The sequence below is a fragment of the Lytechinus pictus genome, chromosome 13 (genome assembly GCF_037042905.1).
Source record: "Lytechinus pictus isolate F3 Inbred chromosome 13, Lp3.0, whole genome shotgun sequence".
NCBI lineage: Eukaryota > Metazoa > Echinodermata > Echinoidea > Temnopleuroida > Toxopneustidae > Lytechinus > Lytechinus pictus.
The window spans coordinates 17,845,824-17,865,291 of NC_087257.1; the positions used below are offsets into that span (position 1 = coordinate 17,845,824).

Sequence of the window (19,468 nt, forward strand, 5' to 3'; positions counted from 1 at the left end):
TTCCTTTGAATTTTGTAGAAATTCAATTTATAGAGAAATTCGTTCAAATTAATGGCCAAAAGGTGCATGTCATTTAATTTCACGAGGACGAACTGATCATTTAATTTCGCCTAAAATACCATTTTCAATTTCATTTATCGGCACACATAATTGCACTTTAAACGTCCAAATTTAAATAGCATGTTCCTGTGTTCATTTTTTTCAATTATGTTATACAATTTTTTTTTTCAAACTTTACCCTATCTTTCTATTTTTTCTGACCTTTTCAGTTATATTAATTTTATTCCATTATGTCTGATAAAGACTTTATTCATGTAACACTTATAGGATATGGTTGTAACGCTTATTCTTTTAGTGATTGATGAGTGGGTGCAGGGGCGGATCCAGGATTTCCCAAAAGGGGGGGGGGCACATTTTCCCGAGGAATTTGACGAGCAAAAAAAAAATGTTTTTAACCAAAGAATAAGGGTTTTTCGTCCACGAAAATAAAATTAATTGTGCCTCTAAAAAGGGGAGGGGCACGAGTCGGCTGTGCCCCCACCCCCCTGGATCCACCAGTGAGTGGGTGGATGACCTATGCCAATGGCAGGTTTTTTTCTCTTCATCATCTTGTTCTTTTTTATTTTACATAAATGTAATTTATGTCGTTTTCGGGGAAGGGATAAGAAACATGGTATTGAAAGTGGAACAAAAACGAGTTGTTGTTCCGATGATGGTTTGTCAGATGGATGATACATTTCAGTAAAATTTTAAACATCCAGTTTGAAGTAAAACCCATTTCCATAATTATCTAAAAGAAGTAAACAACAATAACAACAACAATAGCAACAACGAAAAACACTGTCCATATCCTATAAGTGATTGCATATTAATTATTTTGAATTCCTAAACGTTCGCAAGGAAGGTACCGGCAGCGGCGTAACAGGGGTCGGTGGCCAGGGGGCAAGAGCCAAAAATTTCCCGGTCATATCATGGAACAGGCAATGGCGTCATAAGGCAAAAAATTTGAGGGGGCGATGTGGCGTATCGGGCAAATATATATATATAAAAGCGAGCGAGCAAAAAATTTTGACATTTTTATTGCAAAAATCCAATTTTGTGATAGATTTTGACATAATGTTAAAAGATTATATCATATTTCACCCTCCTCCCTTTCCTTTTTCTCTCTTTTTTTGTACGCCACGGTGAACAGGATTTTTGTTATGATTGTGAGCATCAGGGATAAGCTCTATATGCTCGAGGGGGCCGAGTATGGCGCTTGTGGCAAGAAGAAGCTTAATATAGGTCCCGAGCGAGCGAAGCGAGCGAGATAAAAAAAATCACCTTTTCATGAGAATCCAACATGAAGATAGATTTTAACGTGATATTCAAAAAGATATAATACACTTTTCTTTCTTTCCTCGTTTTTTTTTAATTGGTTGTAGAACTTTTGGGGGCCATGGTCCAAACTCATCATATAAGAGTGCTTTTATGGGTGGGGTCCAGGGCAGAGTCCCGGAACCTCTTGATATCAAAGCCATTTTAAACCTTACAGATGGCCACTTATTTTAATCAAATTGCGTATATATTTATATAGCTTTCACACAACACATAAATTCAATGCAGTTGTGTATCGTAATCATCCAAATATTGTGAGGGGCACACCATAGCAAATGTGGGAAAATTTGTAATAAGTCGCCAGCGAGTGAAGCGAGCCAGAAAAAAAATGGCCTGTTAAAATGAAATTATTCTTTATGTGATAGCTTTTTACATCATTATAGCAAATATCATGTCATATATTTTTTTTCATTCATCTCATTTCGCTGCCTCCTTTATTTTCTTTTATTTCCCCTTGGCTGTGGAACCACCCCCCGGTACGCCAGTGCTTCAACGTAAAGCTTAATGCAGGAATTAGGGTCCATATAGGGGCCCGTTATAGAACCCATTAAAAGTTACAGATGAAGAGCGCCCACTGCACGGGGTCTTGACTCTTGGACAGAGCCTTTGGAGATTTAGCAAGTTTATGATAGACTTTCATATGACATTATGCTATATAATCATCCATTTTTCTTCCCGCTCGTTATCTCAATCCGGCTCGGCAGCCCGGTAGTGTTCGTTTTCTTGTCCCTATTCTTTATTTTCCAATTCAGCTAGATTTTGGCTAATTCTATTCTGCCTTTATTTCCCGCTTTTGTTTGCGTCTTTGTCATCGATCTATTTCCCTGTCTTACTAATCATGCTAATGTATTTGTATATCGGGGAGAATTGTTCTTTCTCACTTGTTCTTCTTTCCTCCCTTTTCCCGTTATCTTTCCGTTTTCCCTTTTTTATGTTTTTTCTTAGTTTTCTTTTCCCTTTCCACTTCCCCTTTCCCCCTTTTTTTTTTTTTCTTTCCCTTTCCCTTTCTTCCCCTTTTTTTTCTTTTTCCCGTTTTTTTGTTATTTTCCCGGTGAGCTCTGCCAGGGGGGGGGGGGGCAGCTTGCCCCCCCCCCTGCCCCCGCCTGTTACGCCACTGGGTACCGATGCGAATTTGAAAACACTTCTTCAGCTATTTTAATTTGATCGTGCTTTATATTATGTTTCAATGAGATAATCATGAAATCGCGTGTCAATAGAATTAAATTGAATTAAGTATTTGGATATTTATATGCTGATCTCATAGCTAGGTCATTCAAATTAGTTGCAAATTTAATTATTACATCATTAAATCGGTAGAAATCTTGACGAAATAGGACGGGAAAACCTATATTATTATTGTTGTTGTTGTTGTTATTATTAAGGCCTGATCGAGCATTTTTGCTCGATCGTGAATTTTACTCTCCTATATTATTTATTATAATTATTTTCAGCCCGTAGTAGCCCTTTAATAAATGAGATACGATATATGGATTTATGGAGGTGAATTGGCCTAATTATATCATAGCTTGTGATTCTGTTTTACTCTGTCTCGTATTTGATGATTGATTTGGTGATGATTTTTTTTTACCTAATTGCTATATATACTGAGAAGAAATAAAGCCTGAATGCTTGTAAGCAAGCAACCAAAGGACCGACGGATTAAGGTCCTCTCTGAGGGACCTGGTAATGACTATAATGAGGATTACCAAAGGGCACTATATATAGCGCATGCACTGATGGGAATCGAACCCGGATCTCTGTTTATGGCAACTTCCGTAGTAACTCGGCCAAGCTGCTGGTATACCAATTACCTCGGAAACATTAATTTTACGTCGAGGTGAATTCCCGGGGGGCACTTACATTGACGAGTGGATACCATGCGCGACCAAAAAAACACGTAAAAAGGATGTCTTTTTCAAGATAGGGCACGTTCCGTACGTAACGTGATAATTAAGGGTGTCAAAACACAAAAATAATGAAAAAAGGGTATTTATTTCGCTATATAGGAAAGTTACGTGTTTAGGGTCAAATTTGCGGGGATGATAAAACAAAATTAAAATGTTTTATAAAGGATGTCCTTTTTGCCCCAACACTTTTTGTTTAGAGTCCGATTTGCACGAGGTGTGGAAGGTGGGGTCGTACTAAAGCAAATGATGTGTAAAACCATGGAGGTCCATGGTAAAACCAACGGCCGAAGGACCCGTGACAAAATATTCCTGTACTTGTTTAGGGGTTAATTTCGAATACTTGCCAAGAGTATTGTTTTTTTTCCAATACTTGTTAAGGGTAGGGTTTCACACGCCAATACGTGTTAAGGGGTGCATTTTCGGAATATGGAAAATACGTGTTTAGGGTGCTTTTTGAGACCCCATGGTCGCGCATGGTATCCACTCGTCAATGGAAGTGGCCCCCCGGGGGTGAATTTCAGTCGTGGCTGACCTTACAGGTACTCTCGTACGGAGCCCGCCAGGTGACATGAAGGAGAAAAATTCTCCGTACATTATTTCGTTCCCGACGAAATATTATTTCGTGCGCCGAACGAAATACTATTTCGTGGGAACGAAATAGTATTTCGTGGGAACGAAATAATATTGCGTGGCCACGAAATATTATATTTCGTGGGAACGAAATAATGTACGGATAATTTTTTTCTCCTTATATGTCACCTGGCGGGCTCTAGCTGTACTCTCGGGCCTTTTTATCAAAGTGAAGACAATGGCAAAGTGGGGGATTCGAACTCACAACCTTGATTGCGATTATGAGCCCAGGCCAATGATCTGCCACTAGACCACACTGGAATCCGAAACCCCCGTTCTACGGACCGAGCTATCGCGCCTCCCCTTATAAAATATAAGACATGCATTACACCCATGCCCCCTCCTCAAACACAACAAAAAATCAACTTTTTTAGCAGCTGATCGGGTAAAACGATAAAAATATCCCTCCGCCCCCAACCGGGCCGTTGGCAAAAACTAGTCTGGATCTGCCCCTGCTATTCACCTACTTTAGTGTTAATTCATGCAACTGCAAGTAATATTACAGGGGCTGGGCCGCGGAACGGTTTTCAAAGAGGGGGGGGGGGGCTGACCATGCTAAAAAATCACAATCATAATTACGGTAATTTTTACGTTTTTGTACACGGTTTGGGAAAAAAGTGGGGGCCCCAGCCCCGCCCCCCCCCCGCTTCCGCGCGGCCCCTGAATTAGGCCTGCGAGAAGCATAAGTCATCATGTCGATCTATTTTTAGTACAGAGGCGGCGGAGCGAAGTTGAAAGTGGGGGGGGGGGGGCACAGGGAAAAATATTGCACCTTTTCTTTCGAACGAAGGACACTAACTTTAATTAGTTAAAACAAAGAAAAAAATTGAGTTATCTACAGTGGTGTAGTGAGCCCAAAATTTTGAGGGGGCTAAATATATACATGGTATCACGTAAAATTTATATAGAGCAGTGAGAGAGCAAAGCGAGCAAGCAAACAATGACATTTATTTAGCAAAAATCAAATTTTGTGATAGATTTTTGACATAATATTCAAAAAATAATATCATAATTTATTCATCCTTCTCTCTTTCCTTTTCTCTTTTTTTCTTGGTTGTAATTTCTTTTGGGGAGCGGGGCAAGAGCGCCCCCCATCCGAAGACTATGCTACTGCTTCTCTACCCCACTCACATGACTCGTGAAACTTATTTTTTGTATTCAGTTTTTCCTTCATAAGTAGTAACATTTAACAATGAGAATATATTTTTTTTCAAAGGGGCCCTTGTTAACACACTTCTCAGGTGAAAGGGGCACGTAACATTTTCGTGATGAGGGGCACTTTTCTTGGTCAGAAATGGGCACTGATACGAGAAAGGGCACATAAGAAGGCAAGGACCTTCTCAAGCGAATTAAGTGGCACAGAACATGTTCGTGAGGGGACATTTTGGTAAAAATTGGCGCTGGTATACGAGAAATGACAGCTTGCTAAATACATTAAACGGGTCCTTCTCAGGAGAAAGAGCACAGAACACTAAATTTCGAGAGGGGCACTGTTTGGTTAGTGGCACTTAAATGCGAGAAAGCAGAAAGGGCACTTAATTATTGTAACACCTAAAAAGCAGGAGCGGATCCAGCCTTCGACAACAGAGAGGGGGGGGGGGGGGGGGGGTGGCGTTTTTCCCCGATCGGCCGCTCAAAGTTGAAGGGGTAGTCCTATAGAGTCATTTGTGGGGCTTTATTATATATATGTAATAATCTTATATAAGCCCTATTTAAATAGTGCGAGCTAATTTTTTTGTTGTTGGAAATTTCATGTATTTTGTCCTGAAAATTGAGCCTTCTGGGCAATGTTTGTGATCCTGCACAAGATGCGCATGTAACTTCACAATATTACTGAGCCGAAATCTTGTAACATACGTTCTGGCCTTAAAGGGTCCTCTTACAAGGACTTAAAGTTATTCATGAAGACGATACATATTTCAACAATCAAACAATGCGAGCGCGCCAAGCTCGAGCGGAAAATTTGTGACATTCCGACCTAAAAAAGAGGACATTCTAAGCACTTTTTAGTCATGAACAGTACGTAGGTATATAATCAGTGGCGGACCGTGACCCGGAGGAGACAAAGCATTGGAGGGGCACCATTGTTCACAAAGAATACAGTGCCCCTCCAATCATTCGTCTCCTTCGGGTCACGGTCCACTACTGTATATAATTTAACAATTAATGCGAGCGCGTAGCGCGAGGAGGAAAATAAGATTTCAGACCTAAAAACGGGACACTCTATTCATATGAATCATGAAAAGGATGGGCAATTGAGTAATTTCCTACACTTAAATTTAACAAAATGAATTTCAAAAAATTATATTCTCATCTGAAACTGGATAATTTATGCACGATTTAATAATAATATAAAAAAGCTGCGTATATCTCAATAAATATGCGTGCGCTTGTTAGATTTAGATTTATTGATTTGCGTTCAACAAAATAAACACAACATAAAATCGGAAGTAACAATACATAGTAATATTTTAAATATAGACCTAGAATCTGGGCATTCGGAGATGAAACTTGTCAATATTCTACTCTGACAAATGAGACAATTCAGTTATTAGAAATAATTCGTAAAAATGTTATTATCTTATTTATTAATCTTAATCTAACATGTCTAATAAGCCTAATGAGTGCGCGAAATTTGTTGATATTAATGCCTGAAAATTGACATTTTAAACACTTTTATAAGTATGAATATGATATTAACCATAAATGCAAGCACAAATTGCGACCCGAAATTTTTAATAAACTGTTATGAAGAGGGTATATCAATTAGTTGATTGATATAGAGGTACCAATCAAAATGCGAGCGTACGTGCAGCGCCGGCTTGCTGAAAACGTTTGACAATAAGACCTGATTCACATGAAAAGGGATATTTTTACAATTTTATGGAATACTACACCATACAAGGTACTTAATTGGCAATCGAATAATGCAAGCGCGCAATGCGAGGGAAAATCAGACCATAAAACCGTGACGGACATTTTTACAGCTCACTTTTTAAATGAGTTTGTAAATATAATTATAAACAAAAAATGAAAGCTCGATGTCCGAGCTGAAATATTATCTGCATATTGACTTCAAAACTTGATATTTTAAGCTCCATATAAGCCTAATAGGATATGTATCTCATCGAGCGACAATGCGAGCGCGAAGCGCGAGCGAAATTGAGTGACATGAAAGATGTTTATTTTCCCCTCACATTATTTCAATCACTTGCCTTCCTCCTCTTTATATTTCTTTCTTCCTCTAGCTCTTTCCTTCTTGTTTATATATATTTGTTTGCTCCGCCAACAGGAGGAGCCGGGGGCGGGCCCTCTGGATCCGCCTAGCTGAGAACAGGTCCTCTTCAGGTGAAAGGGGCACAGTACAACAGTACATGTTCGGGAGGGGCATTTTTCTTTCATAAAAAGTCGGACATTTTCAGTGCTTCAAAAAGCGGGGGGGGGGGCGGGGATCGCGACGTACACTGCTGTACGCCCCCCCCAATCGGCCCCCAGGATCGCCGCCCTAGCTGTTTTAGTATTATGTCTATGTTCTACGGTGCACTCGTATGAAGCTGTGCTTTTAGATTTTGTCAACTACTAGTATATTATTTGTAACTGTTCGACAGCCCCCCCCCCCCCTGCATGCCCTCCGCTCCCCCCCCCCCCTCCCACGAGTGCACTCACATCATTGCGACATATCGTGCGACAGAATTATCGGTTACACGATAACCACAAACACAGGCCAGTTGTATTACCCCTGTGTGCGTTTGTTTTGCGCACAAGTAAAACAGTGGTATCACGATTTCTTGATGGCTATATTCAAAATGCACATGAGCTATATCACCGTTTACAGCAGCATGCCATATGCATTTGGGAGAATTATCCCGTGAGAATATTAACCCTGTATTGTAATCCGTATACCGATGAGTGCATGATAACCGGCGATATTTGGTGATTTGGGGTGAGAATTCGTGTTATTTCACCGAAAAGAGTTAATCAGTTCCTTATTGATATTATCATGTTTGGAGATTTATTTGGCGAAGACGAGACATATTCTGGCACGAACCAAAATTCGCCCGAGCGATCCAGCAGAAAAGATGGGCCCCAACAACCCCCGTTGCTCCGGGGAAGTACCGGCCTGGCGGGCATCGCGAACCAGGGAGCAACTTGTTATTTGAATTCACTTCTTCAGACTTTGCTCTTCACACCAGAATTTAGAGGTACAGAAAATGAATAAGAATGGAGTGTGTATGTACACCTTTGATAAATGTTTTTCATTAATCATATGCAATAATTAGGGTCTAGACCATGTAGACTAATTAATGATATAGACAGCTGGCAGCCGTCTGTTTCGAGGAGTTTTTTAACATTTTTTTATTTTTTAAATTTCTCCTCGTACACAGACGGCTCGCTATCGTGCAGCCACCATTAGGGGACTTAGTTACAATGCACAATCCCCCGTCGGGGCTCTTCAATTTTTGTCTTTAATGAATCAAACTTGTCTTATGAAAATTAACGCGACTGAAATGCAAATTAATTTTCCCTCTTGGCATTAATTGCCAAAACACGGGGAAAATCAAGTTAAAAGGAACAAAAACAGTGACTTACCTCGGCTGTCGCGCAACTTCACTGCCCTGTTTTATCCGAACTTAATACACATAAACATATGGCCATTAGTCCCCTGTATAGATCGCGCTAGAAATAGAACTTCGGTCTCTGTATTTGGTGAGTGAAGCCAACGGAGTTCAGCTGAGCAACCAACATAACAGAGACCGAAGCTTTTGGTCTAAGACTAATATAGCTTCAGTCTCTGTATTCATGCCATCATGGCCATTACTAGTAAACAATACTAACTTAGATGTATATGTATCACTAGTATTTGGTTGTTCTGCTGCTGAACTGCGTTGCTGCTCCACAAGTTCCACTCTGTGTCAGAAATTGTTAATTACATCCCCAGAAACGACGGTTATTCCTGGCTATGCAATAATCAGCCTCAGTCATATTATCATTTATTCATTCTCATTTACTAGTACTAGTATGGTCAGTTCCCCCATGTCTGCGCGGTCTCCCAAGTCTGCGCACCCGCGTATCTGCGCGATTCTTGTACAAGAAGATACGCAACGAGCACGAACTTTACACATGCAATACATAGACAGGTATTCATGAAAAAATCTGACTCAAAATGGTGGAAAAATAATGAATTCAGGGCATTTCATGTGACGGCCTCAAAATGCAGCCTTTGTCATCAAAATCCCTGAATCGTGTGCAAAGTGAATGAGTGCGCAGACATGGGGTACCATTTTTTTTCAATCTGAAAATGACTGCCCAAAGGTTTTTTCAAGAAAATCTTATATTTTCTTTCATTTTTTAATGAGAAATTTGGTACGCTTACTCTTAATAATATAAGGAACACTATTAACCAAAAGATTTTGTGAAATAAGAAGAAATTCATGTTAAATCTTAACTCAAATTGTTAGGTGCGCAGACTTGGGGCCCACCATCATACTACTAGAGTAGAGTCTAGTCTGGCAGTGGCAAATCAATGAGAAATATGTTAGATCTAAGTAACACTACATGCTACAATTTGTATAGAGTACTCTAGAGTCCTATAATTTACTAGTTTTAAGTTAACTAATAAAGTAAACATTTTCAGTCAAAGTGTAACGTTAAGACTCTAACCGACTAAGGTTATCCAGTCTCGTTCTAGTCAGACTGGAGCAACATGTGCATCCAGTCATTGAAATAAACTATTAAAAAACATGATCAGAAAGATGTAGAATAAAATAATTTGTCTTTTTTCATTAAAAGATTCGACAATTATCTTTAGCAGCATCCCCATTTATTTTCTTAAAAACTTCAAACTTCTTAAACTTCCCTTTTATTTTATCATTGTTATGTTTTGTTTCACTTTACTTTGTCAACATCTTATTTGACATTGACTGTTTATTACATAGAATGGTACAGTATTAATGGAGGTGATAGTGGAGGGATCTACAGATACTGAACAGCTATTTTTATTGGGGAAAACCCAAGCGATTTCTCTCTGTCTCTCTCTCTCTCTCTCTTTCCCTCGCTGTCAAGGTCTATTCTATTATTATCAAGCTTTATTCTATTATTGTCACGTTCTGTATCACTTTGCTTTGTCAACATCTTTTTTTACATTGACTGTTAATTACATAGCATGGTAATGGAGGTGATAAGTGGGGGGGGGGGATGGATCTACGGACACTGAACAGCTATTTTTATTGGGGAAAACCCAAGCTCTTTCTCTCTGTCTCTCGCTTTTTCCCTCGCTTTGGTCTAACAAAAGTGCATTGTGTAATGGAGTCCTGTCCACTCATACAAGTTGGGATGAAGGCAGGTGGCAGCCCCATGTCCATGACCCGTTCCAGAACAGAAAAGAAGAAGTAAAAGAAAACAAATGATAGGGAAAAGGGTAGACTACTAGACTTTGAAATTATTGTCTGGATATTTGATGTGAAATATTATATTTTCATTTTGAAAAGGTAATTTTTTTATTGCTCGCTCAACAGTAGACTACATATTTAGAAATTTCCCCTTGTTCACCATTTTCTGCCCCTTTAAAGTTGGACTCATTATCATGCATGCTACTGGTCCCGGTATTACACTTTTAATAGTTGGATTATACTTTTACAGTCAGACCTGTAGTTTGACTTTTCAAAGTTACTAGATGGGATTTAGGCCTGGGTGGGAACGGACAGAATACGGGAATCCGTTCGATGTGTGCGGGTTCCGTTTTTTTTTTTTCCGTTCCAGTATTCCGATAAAACAATGTACATGTACATGTCATGTGTAATACATAACAAATAGTTTTAATATTTTCTTCTTCTGAATATCTTAAGATAATTATCGAGTATGTTTTATTCAGTCTTACCAATCATAACCCAGGTTTCTTTGTTACATTTCAGGTGACCACTGAGAAAAATATGATGAGAAAATGGGGAAAAAAATTGCCAATGTTTATGTGGCCATCTTGTTCTCTTTGTTAGTAGCTAAGCTACGAGACGCATACATAGAGGGCGGCTCTATATGCATCTTGTAGCTTAGCTACTAACAAAGAGAACAAGATGGCCACGTAAACATCAGCAAGTTTTTTCCCGTCTTCTCATATTTTTCTCATTTTGTTAATGAATGTTTGTTTAAAAATGAAATCAATATTGTATAATTTTGTGACTTCTTTGTACATGTACTTCCCCATTCACAAATTCATTTATCGGGATACCGGATTCCGACTGGCGCAACACCGGTGGATTCCGGAACAAAAAAATTCTGACATGACTCGGGCCTTGGATTTATCGTGCACCAAATCCACTCTGCAGAGTGCCCAAGGTGCAAGAAAAGAAGGAAGAGAGAGAAGGAAGTGGGATGATAAGTAAAGGAACTTTAGGAACATACTTCATTAGATTCATTAGAGTTTGATTCCGAAGTCATCTCATCTGTTTGGATGATGAAATTGGCTAAAATGTTAGGAAGAGTTGGAAGTTTCTACAGTAAATCATTTTAATCTGTGTACATAACCATTATGATATTTTTTCTTCAATTAAAATTTGTGGTTTTTGGCTCAATTGTATATTTCTAGTACAAAATTTTACGATTTTTTTTCTTCAGAATCTCTCTTTGCACTGGGACAAGATGAACTGGGAAATATTGCAGATAAGGAGAAACAAGGGAGTAAGGTGAGAATTCAATCAAATGTCATTTTTATCATCTCCTATTACGACAACTTGTCAATCTTTAAGATTTGAGTGACATATTTAATATATGTTAAGAATTTGTGAAATTTTCATTATTTTACCCATTGTAGGCTTTAAGTTTTTTTATTATTTAAAGTTTGGCATTTAACACTATAGATGTCTAATAGGAGTAATTATATTTCTCATACTGGTACTAAGAATCTTGTGATAAAGGGGGGGGGGTTTCCCCATCAATCATCACTCGCAGTGATGGACCTTTTTTGTTTCGCTGATCTTTTTCGGTCCATAGGGTCAGAACGCGTTATGAATTAGTGTGAGTGCATGCAAAATTAAGAGGTCATTGCCATTCGCTTTCTTTATCTATCTTTCTCCATCACCTGCAGTGACGATCACGCAAGATATAGATGGACGCGCACAGTGTACATACGCACTAGCAGTAAAACTTTGCGCAAAATAAAAGTGCATTGTGCCTCGATTGCTTGTTGTTGTGACAGTAAATTCCTTTGTGAGGTCACAATAAATCTTGCTTGAGCAAGATCTTGGATGCTTGTGCACAGTTTATACACGTACTAGCATGTTTAAAGCATAATTGTGTCAACATAATTTTTTTTCCAAGGTAGCCCTGATTTAAAAAAAAAATCAGACTTCTTCTTTTTTTAATATAGGTTTCTACGTTAATGGTAGCCTCTTGTCGAGGCCCTGTCGGCCGCTTCCTGAGCGAAGCGAGGGATATAGCGAAGCAGAGCGCACTGAGACAGGGCCTCTTGACATCTGAGCCAAATTTCACCGACTTTCTTTTGTTTTTGTCTCACCTGCATAGCAGAGTGAGACTATAGGCGCCGCTTTTCCGACGGCGGCGGCGTCAACGCCAAATCTTAACCGAAGGTTAAGTTTTTGAAATGACAGCATAACTTAGAAAGTATATGGACCTAGTTTATGAAACTTGGCCATAAGGTTAATCAATTATTACTATCCTGCCTGAGTTTCATGTCACATGACCAAGGTCAAAGGTCATAGGTCATTTAGGGTCAATGAACTTTGACCATGTTGGGGGAATCAACATCAAAATCTTAACCTAAGGTTAAGTTTTTGAAATGTCATCATAACTTAGAAAATATATGGACCTAGTTCATGAAACTTGGACATAAGGTTAATCAAGTATAACTGAACATCCTGCATGGGTTTCACGTCACATGACCAAGGTCAAATGTCATTTAGGGTCAATGAACTTTGGCCAAATGTGGGGTATTTGTTGAATTACCATCATAACTTTGAAAGTACATTGGTCTAGTTCATAAAACCTGGACATAAGAGTAATCAAGTATCACTGAACATCCTGCGCACATTTCAGGTCACATGATCAAGGTTAAAGGTCATGTAAGGTCAATGAACTTTGGCCATTTTGGGGGTATTTGTTGAATTACCATCATATCTCTGTAAGTGTATTGGTCTAGTTCATAAAACGTTGAAATAAGAGTAACCAAGTATCACTGAACATCTTGTGTGAGTTTCAGGTCACATGACCAAGGTCAAAGGTCAATGGACATCGGCCATGTTTGGGGTATTTGTTGAATTACCATCATAACTCTGTAAGTATATTGGTCAAGTTCATAAAACTTGGACATAAGAGTCGTCAAGTATCACTGAACATCTCATGCGAGTTTCAGGTCACATGACCAAAGTCAAAGGTCATTTAAGGTCATTGAACTTTGGCCATTTTAGAGGTAATTATTAGATTGCTGTTATAACTTTCAAAGTTTATTGATATAGTGTATAAAATGTGGATATAGGGGTAATCAAGTATCACTGACAAGTTTTAGGTCACATGATCAAGGTCAAATGTCAATGAACGTAGTATTGTATCATTATATGAATGGTGTTTTTTGTGAATAATTATTTTATAGTAGTTTTCAAAGTCAGCACTGCTGCTATATTGAATCGCGTGATGCAGGTGAGACCGCCAGAGGTATTCCACTTGTTTATTGTTTTTACCAATATTCCTGACCAAAACAAAAACTGGTCGGTGAAAATCATCCAATGAGAATCCATCGCCTCACCCGGGAAGCAGCCGCCAGGGCCTCGACAAGAGGCTACGTTAATAGTGGTTCCTGGTGCTGAATATAAAGTATATAATCACCTCTTGAGTTCAGGTGAGATGCAAACTATCCCTTTCAAGGCAAGCTGGATGTACTCGCTATCTTTCCTCAGCTTTGCTTCACAAAGATAGCTACATCCAGCTTGCCTTGTAAGTGATAGTTTGCCCATCACCTTCACCAACGGTGATTATTTGCTTATTATTACATGAGTAATTAGCATGAAACTCGAAAACATCTTCTAGTACCTGCTGGTGATTCCAACTTTATTATGGAAGTATGAATCTTTGCACTAAAATGTTCATGAATGGTTTTCAGGGTAAATTGCATTGTGTTTACATTGTCATACACATATATGATTTTTCTTTTTTTTCTGGATATTATATTGACAAAGTTTTATCAGTGTTTTCCTTTAAAGGAGGCATGAAAGCTAAGGTGGCGGAGTAGTGGTTGCATATACCCCGGATCAATACCAAGTCAGTTGATAAGATTGGAATTTGTTTAAGCTAGGGCTAGGCGATTGGGCAGGCGCTGTCAATTTCTTTTTCACCTCATATTTCCTTTCTCTTAACCACTTAGAGGCAATTTGCGGTATATAATACGATTATTATTATTATTATTATTATTACTAAGGCATTTATCTTTCCTTGGGGAGGACTTTAAACCATTTTTCCTCTGTTAGTTTTTTTTAAATGCATTTTTAGCAATCTGGTTTTGACAACACCACCACCACCACCACCCTGAATTAGAACACATGATGTGCATACATTCCCCCTTTTTGAATATTCATTCCAACAGGTGCGAGTTATTCCCATCCAGTTTTTTTTTCAATGCATTTTTAGCAATCTGGATTCTGTAACACCAAGGTTAGCGATTGATCGTATGCTTCATTTTTGCGATTGATTGTACAGTGTATTCAATGGAATCAATCGTAGAAAAATGTTCTATGATCATTGCAAGTTTTGTTTTATGGGCCCCTGGTTTTGAAAACACCACCACCATGAATTAGAACACATGATTTGCAATTTTGCATACATTATTCCCCCTTCTTGAATATTCATTCCAACAGGTGCGAGTTATTCCCATCCATCTTCAGCGGTTGTTCGCTCGTCTCCTGTTATTGAACCAAGGGAGTGCATCCACTGGAGAGCTAACAGATAGCTTTGGATGGACCAACAATGAGGTAAGCCATGATGGTGATTCACCAACATTTGAAATCGATTTTATGAAGATACAGTTACGCATATTTATACTAATCAAACTGCATAAAACTGATTTTATCTAACTTGAAATTTATTTTAGCAGATGATTGAAAACACTTGTTTATAATGGATATACTGTACATGCTATCTATTTCTATTTCATGTTGTAATATCAAACTTGTGATGTTTTTTTTTATTGTGTTGCAGGGTCCTTTGTCAGTTTGCTAATAAACTGAAAGGGCTACCCTGTTGAAATAAAACTTCAATAAATAAATAGGACTCAAATCCACATAGTAGATGATGATGTTAAAGGTTATTTACATGTATAGTTATTTAAAGTTATTTTTGCTATGGTTATCATTGATTAATATTATTAGTAGTAGTAGTACATGTAGTAGTAGTACTACTACTACTAGTAGTGTAGTAGTAGTAGTAGTAGTAGTAGTATTAGTAGTAGCAGTAGCAGTAGCAGTTGTAGTAGTAGTAGTAGGAGTAGTAGTAGTAGTAGCAGCAGCAGCAGCAGCAGCAGCAGTAGTTGTACTTAGTAGATGTATCATCGGTGACCCGACAATTGCTCCGCCGACAATTGCTACGCAAAATAAGACAGTTGCTCCGCCGACAATTGCTCCGGACAATTGCTCCGCCGACAGTTGCTCCGTCGACACTTGCTCCGCCGATATGTGCTCCGTCGACACTTGCTCCGCCGATATTTGCTCTGCCGATATTTGCTCCGCCGACATCTGCTCCGCCGAAAATTGCTCCGCCGACAATTGCTCCGCCGATGATTGCTCCGTATATTATACGACAATTGCTTCGCCGATATTTGCTCCGCCGAAAATTGCTCCGATTATACGACAATTGCTCCGCGACAATTGCTCCGCCGATATTTGCTCCGCCGAAAATTGCTCCGATTATACGACAATTGCTCCGCGACAATTGCTCCGCCGACATCTGCTCCGATTATACGACAATTGCATGAACATCTTATTTCTCCAAGTTGGTCTATGTTAAATGATAAGAAATTCATCCTGATACAAATTGTTTTGTCGTTGTTTTGTTCTTGTTATTCGTTAATGTTTTATTTATTTTATTCTCCCCCTATCATCACAGCTTTCTGCTTAAAAAAACAAAACAAATTGTTCTCCCTGCCGCTGCCACTTGACAAATTGTAACGGAGAAGGGGAATGACACACTCCCCATTGAAATTGTGAATCTGTTTTGTTCATATATTATTATTATTGGTTTCACTCCGGTCTTGAGCGGGGAGATAATTTTGGGGGGGGGGTGCTGGACACAATATCTCTTCTGCTTTCCAGCAACTTATACACCATACATTCGCGCGGGCTCTCTCTCTCTCTCTCTCTCTCTTTCTCGTTTTGTTCTTTCACGTTGTTTATTTTTATTGGTGACCGCTTGATTTATTGTATATTTATCAGTATTATAATTATTAATATTTGTATCAATAATTTTTATTTACGTCTTTGGCCTTATCTACCCTTGCACTTTTTTTCCTTCAATTTGTTTCAAACGAAAGTATGATTATCACTGGCGTACAGATGGGGGAGGGGCGTGCTAGGGGTCACGGATCCCCCCATTCTCCCTACCAATGAAAAAAAAAAGAATAAAGGAAAGGAAAATAAATGTCATCCTTGTCTCGCCCCCTCCATTTTTTGTTGTTGGCTCATTACGCTACTGGTGAGTTACTATAAAACTAGACTTCGGTTGTATTTTTGTTCTATTCTGTGCAAAGCGACAATATAAATATATTATAATAAATGAATATATGTATGTATCTCTCTCATTACGTCTAAACAAATAATGTTATTTTTAAAAGACAATGATATATATACCAGCAATAATATAGTTACAAATTCATGAAACCCAATACGCATCTCACTGAATTTATAATGCGAGCACAAAGCACGAGCTGTTATTGACATGGAAAGGGGACATTCATACGCCTTTTTTAAATTGTAAACATGAAGCATATCTCGGGGGGGGGGGGGGTATCTCGTAAAAGAAATGAGAGCACGATGCGTTAATTTAATATTTTGGATATATTTACCAGAGTTACAATTCTATATATTTCTTTTTCTTTGTGTTATTTCTTTCGACAAACTGTAATTGAAGTATTGAAGAGTATATAGGCTGTTATGCCTGCTGATCATGATAGAATGTGGATTATTTTGCTGATTCATTAGATCTTAACATGTGTTCTTTAAATTGGGTAATTTGGGTACATGTTAGAAACACAGGCATTGTGCATTCAGATGCACATTGTGGAAATGAGATTCAGTATTCCTTGCAGCTAAGAAAGGTTTTGAAAATGACACTACTCTCAATTACATGTATACTGTGTCCATAATTGCGAGTGTGTGTAAATAAAGGTGTTTGCAGTCATTAAAGTGTAGTTTTGGTTGGAAAACGTTAATAAAACTGTCGAGAACGTACAGTCTTCATGATTTCATTTATCTCATGTTCTGATCAGTAAATCAAATGAAAAATTATAATGACAAGAAGTTTATCCTTCTATTTCAATCCCATGAATAAACAGAAATCGCGATATTCAGAAATAATAAGTCATACACCTCCTTTTTTCCTCAAGCTCACACTCACTCCCCCTCTCTCCACCTCTCTCTCTTTCCCTCCATAACCCTTTTCACAATCAATTTTTTTTTATTTCCGCATAAGCAAAACGACGACGACAATGATAATGATGGTGATGATGAAGATGCTGATAATGATGCTGATGATGATAATGGTGGTACAATGATAATGATAATATTAGTACATGAACACACGTTTTCTTCTCATATAGTTCATTCTTGGAAAATACATAGGCGGCCATATACACATGAAGGTATATCATTTATAGAAGAAAATCTTGTTTGATTGATTTTTTTTTTTTAAACTACGTGTAAAATTATATCCCCCATCAACAACAAATTGTTACTTACATTATAACATCATAATGAATATAATTCGACTATTGGCGGACCATATTTAGATTTAGATTAAGATTTATTCATTTTCCGTTCACAAAGCACAACAAAATCAAAGTAACAATACATAGTCAAATTTAAAGTACAATATCAATCGGTATAATGCATAAGAATTAGAACGTATAAACAATGAGAACTAATGCGAACTAAAGTAACCTTGACTAATAACTATATAAAACAGAACATATGGATTTTATTTTTGGATTATTTAAAAAAATTTAATTATCCTTTTTCTATCAGTGAAGAAAACAATCATGATCAACATCAAACAAAAAAGCAACTCACTATTATATACAGTATTATCATAATCTAAAAACCTACGATGTGTATGACATGATGTGGATGTGGAGACCAGACTGAGAGCACTGTGTGTACGAGAGGATATGGAAACCAGAGTGGAGGGGTGTGCCGAGAAGGTGACACGACATGTAGCCTTTCACAAGTTGGTATTTTCTTGAATATTAATTTTTACTTACTGAATGTCTTGGTCATGTTTGTATCGCACAAAATTTGCCGACAGTAAACATTTTGCGTGACTACAGTACAGGTTTTCGACAAAATAAGGTGGGGTATACCGTTGAATTTCACCTGGAGCAAATGTCTCCACTTCGGAGCATATTTCGCCAGTCTGAGCGATTTTGACGCTAAGAATGGGGTATGTCTAATTTGTTTCTACTGTTATAACATGGAGCTATATATGGTTATAATAATTACATGAAAACGCGTTTTTTTTTTTCATTTTAATCGCCAGGCACGCAATAAAACTTACACAAATGTTCCCCCCCCCCCACCATGAATAAACATTAAGAATATATATCCCTCCTTTGTGCTTACCCCTTTTTTTCTATTTCTTTCTATATGCATGTATCAGGGGCCGCGGAGCCGGGGGGCTTTAGCCCCCCAATTTTCCAAAGCCGTGTACAAAAAACGTAATAATGACCATATGATTGTGATTTTTAGCATGGACAGCCCCCACTTTTGACTCAGCCCTCACTTTGAAAACCGTTCCGCGGCCCCTGTGTATGACATTTAATATATCATGCAAGCATAGTTTAAGTTTACTTTGTAAATTCATGGAGCTATGCTCCATGGTAAATTGACGCCTTCAGCCTGTGCTAAAATTGTTATGCGTATGAAAGTACGAATAAAAAAATAAATAAATAATTGTCGCATTATCGGAGCAATTTACGGCGGAGCAGATGTCGGCGGAGCAATTATCGGCGGAGCAATTGTCGTATAATCGGAGCAGATGTCGGCGGAGCAAATATCGGCGGAGCAATTGTCGTATAATCGAAGCAATTTTCGGCGGAGCAATTGTCGTAAAATCGGAGCAGATGTCGGCGGAGCAATTATCGGCGGAGCAATTGTCGGCGGAGCAATTTTCGGCGGAGCAGATGTCGGCGGAGCAGATGTCGGCGGAGCAAATATCGGCGGAGCAAATATCGGCGGAGCAAGTGTCGACGGAGCACATATCGGCGGAGCAAGTGTCGACGGAGCAACTGTCGGCGGAGCAACTGTCCGGAGCAATTGTCGGCGGAGCAGTTGTCGTATTTTGCGTAG

At 38.6% G+C, this 19,468-nt stretch overlaps 1 protein-coding gene across 1 annotated transcript in view; it reads left to right on the top strand.

The window, feature by feature from the left end:
• Window positions 1–7,568: 7,568 nt before the first annotated feature.
• Window positions 7,569–19,468, top strand: part of LOC129275088 (ubiquitin carboxyl-terminal hydrolase 40-like) — a 43,615-nt gene continuing 31,715 nt past the window's right edge. Inside the window, exons 1-3 of the mRNA XM_054911865.2 lie at window positions 7,569–8,116; window positions 11,526–11,593; window positions 14,774–14,887. Coding sequence (XP_054767840.2) covers window positions 7,915–8,116; window positions 11,526–11,593; window positions 14,774–14,887 — 384 coding nt within the window. The 5' untranslated portion in view covers window positions 7,569–7,914. The remainder of the gene's footprint in view (window positions 8,117–11,525; window positions 11,594–14,773; window positions 14,888–19,468) is intronic.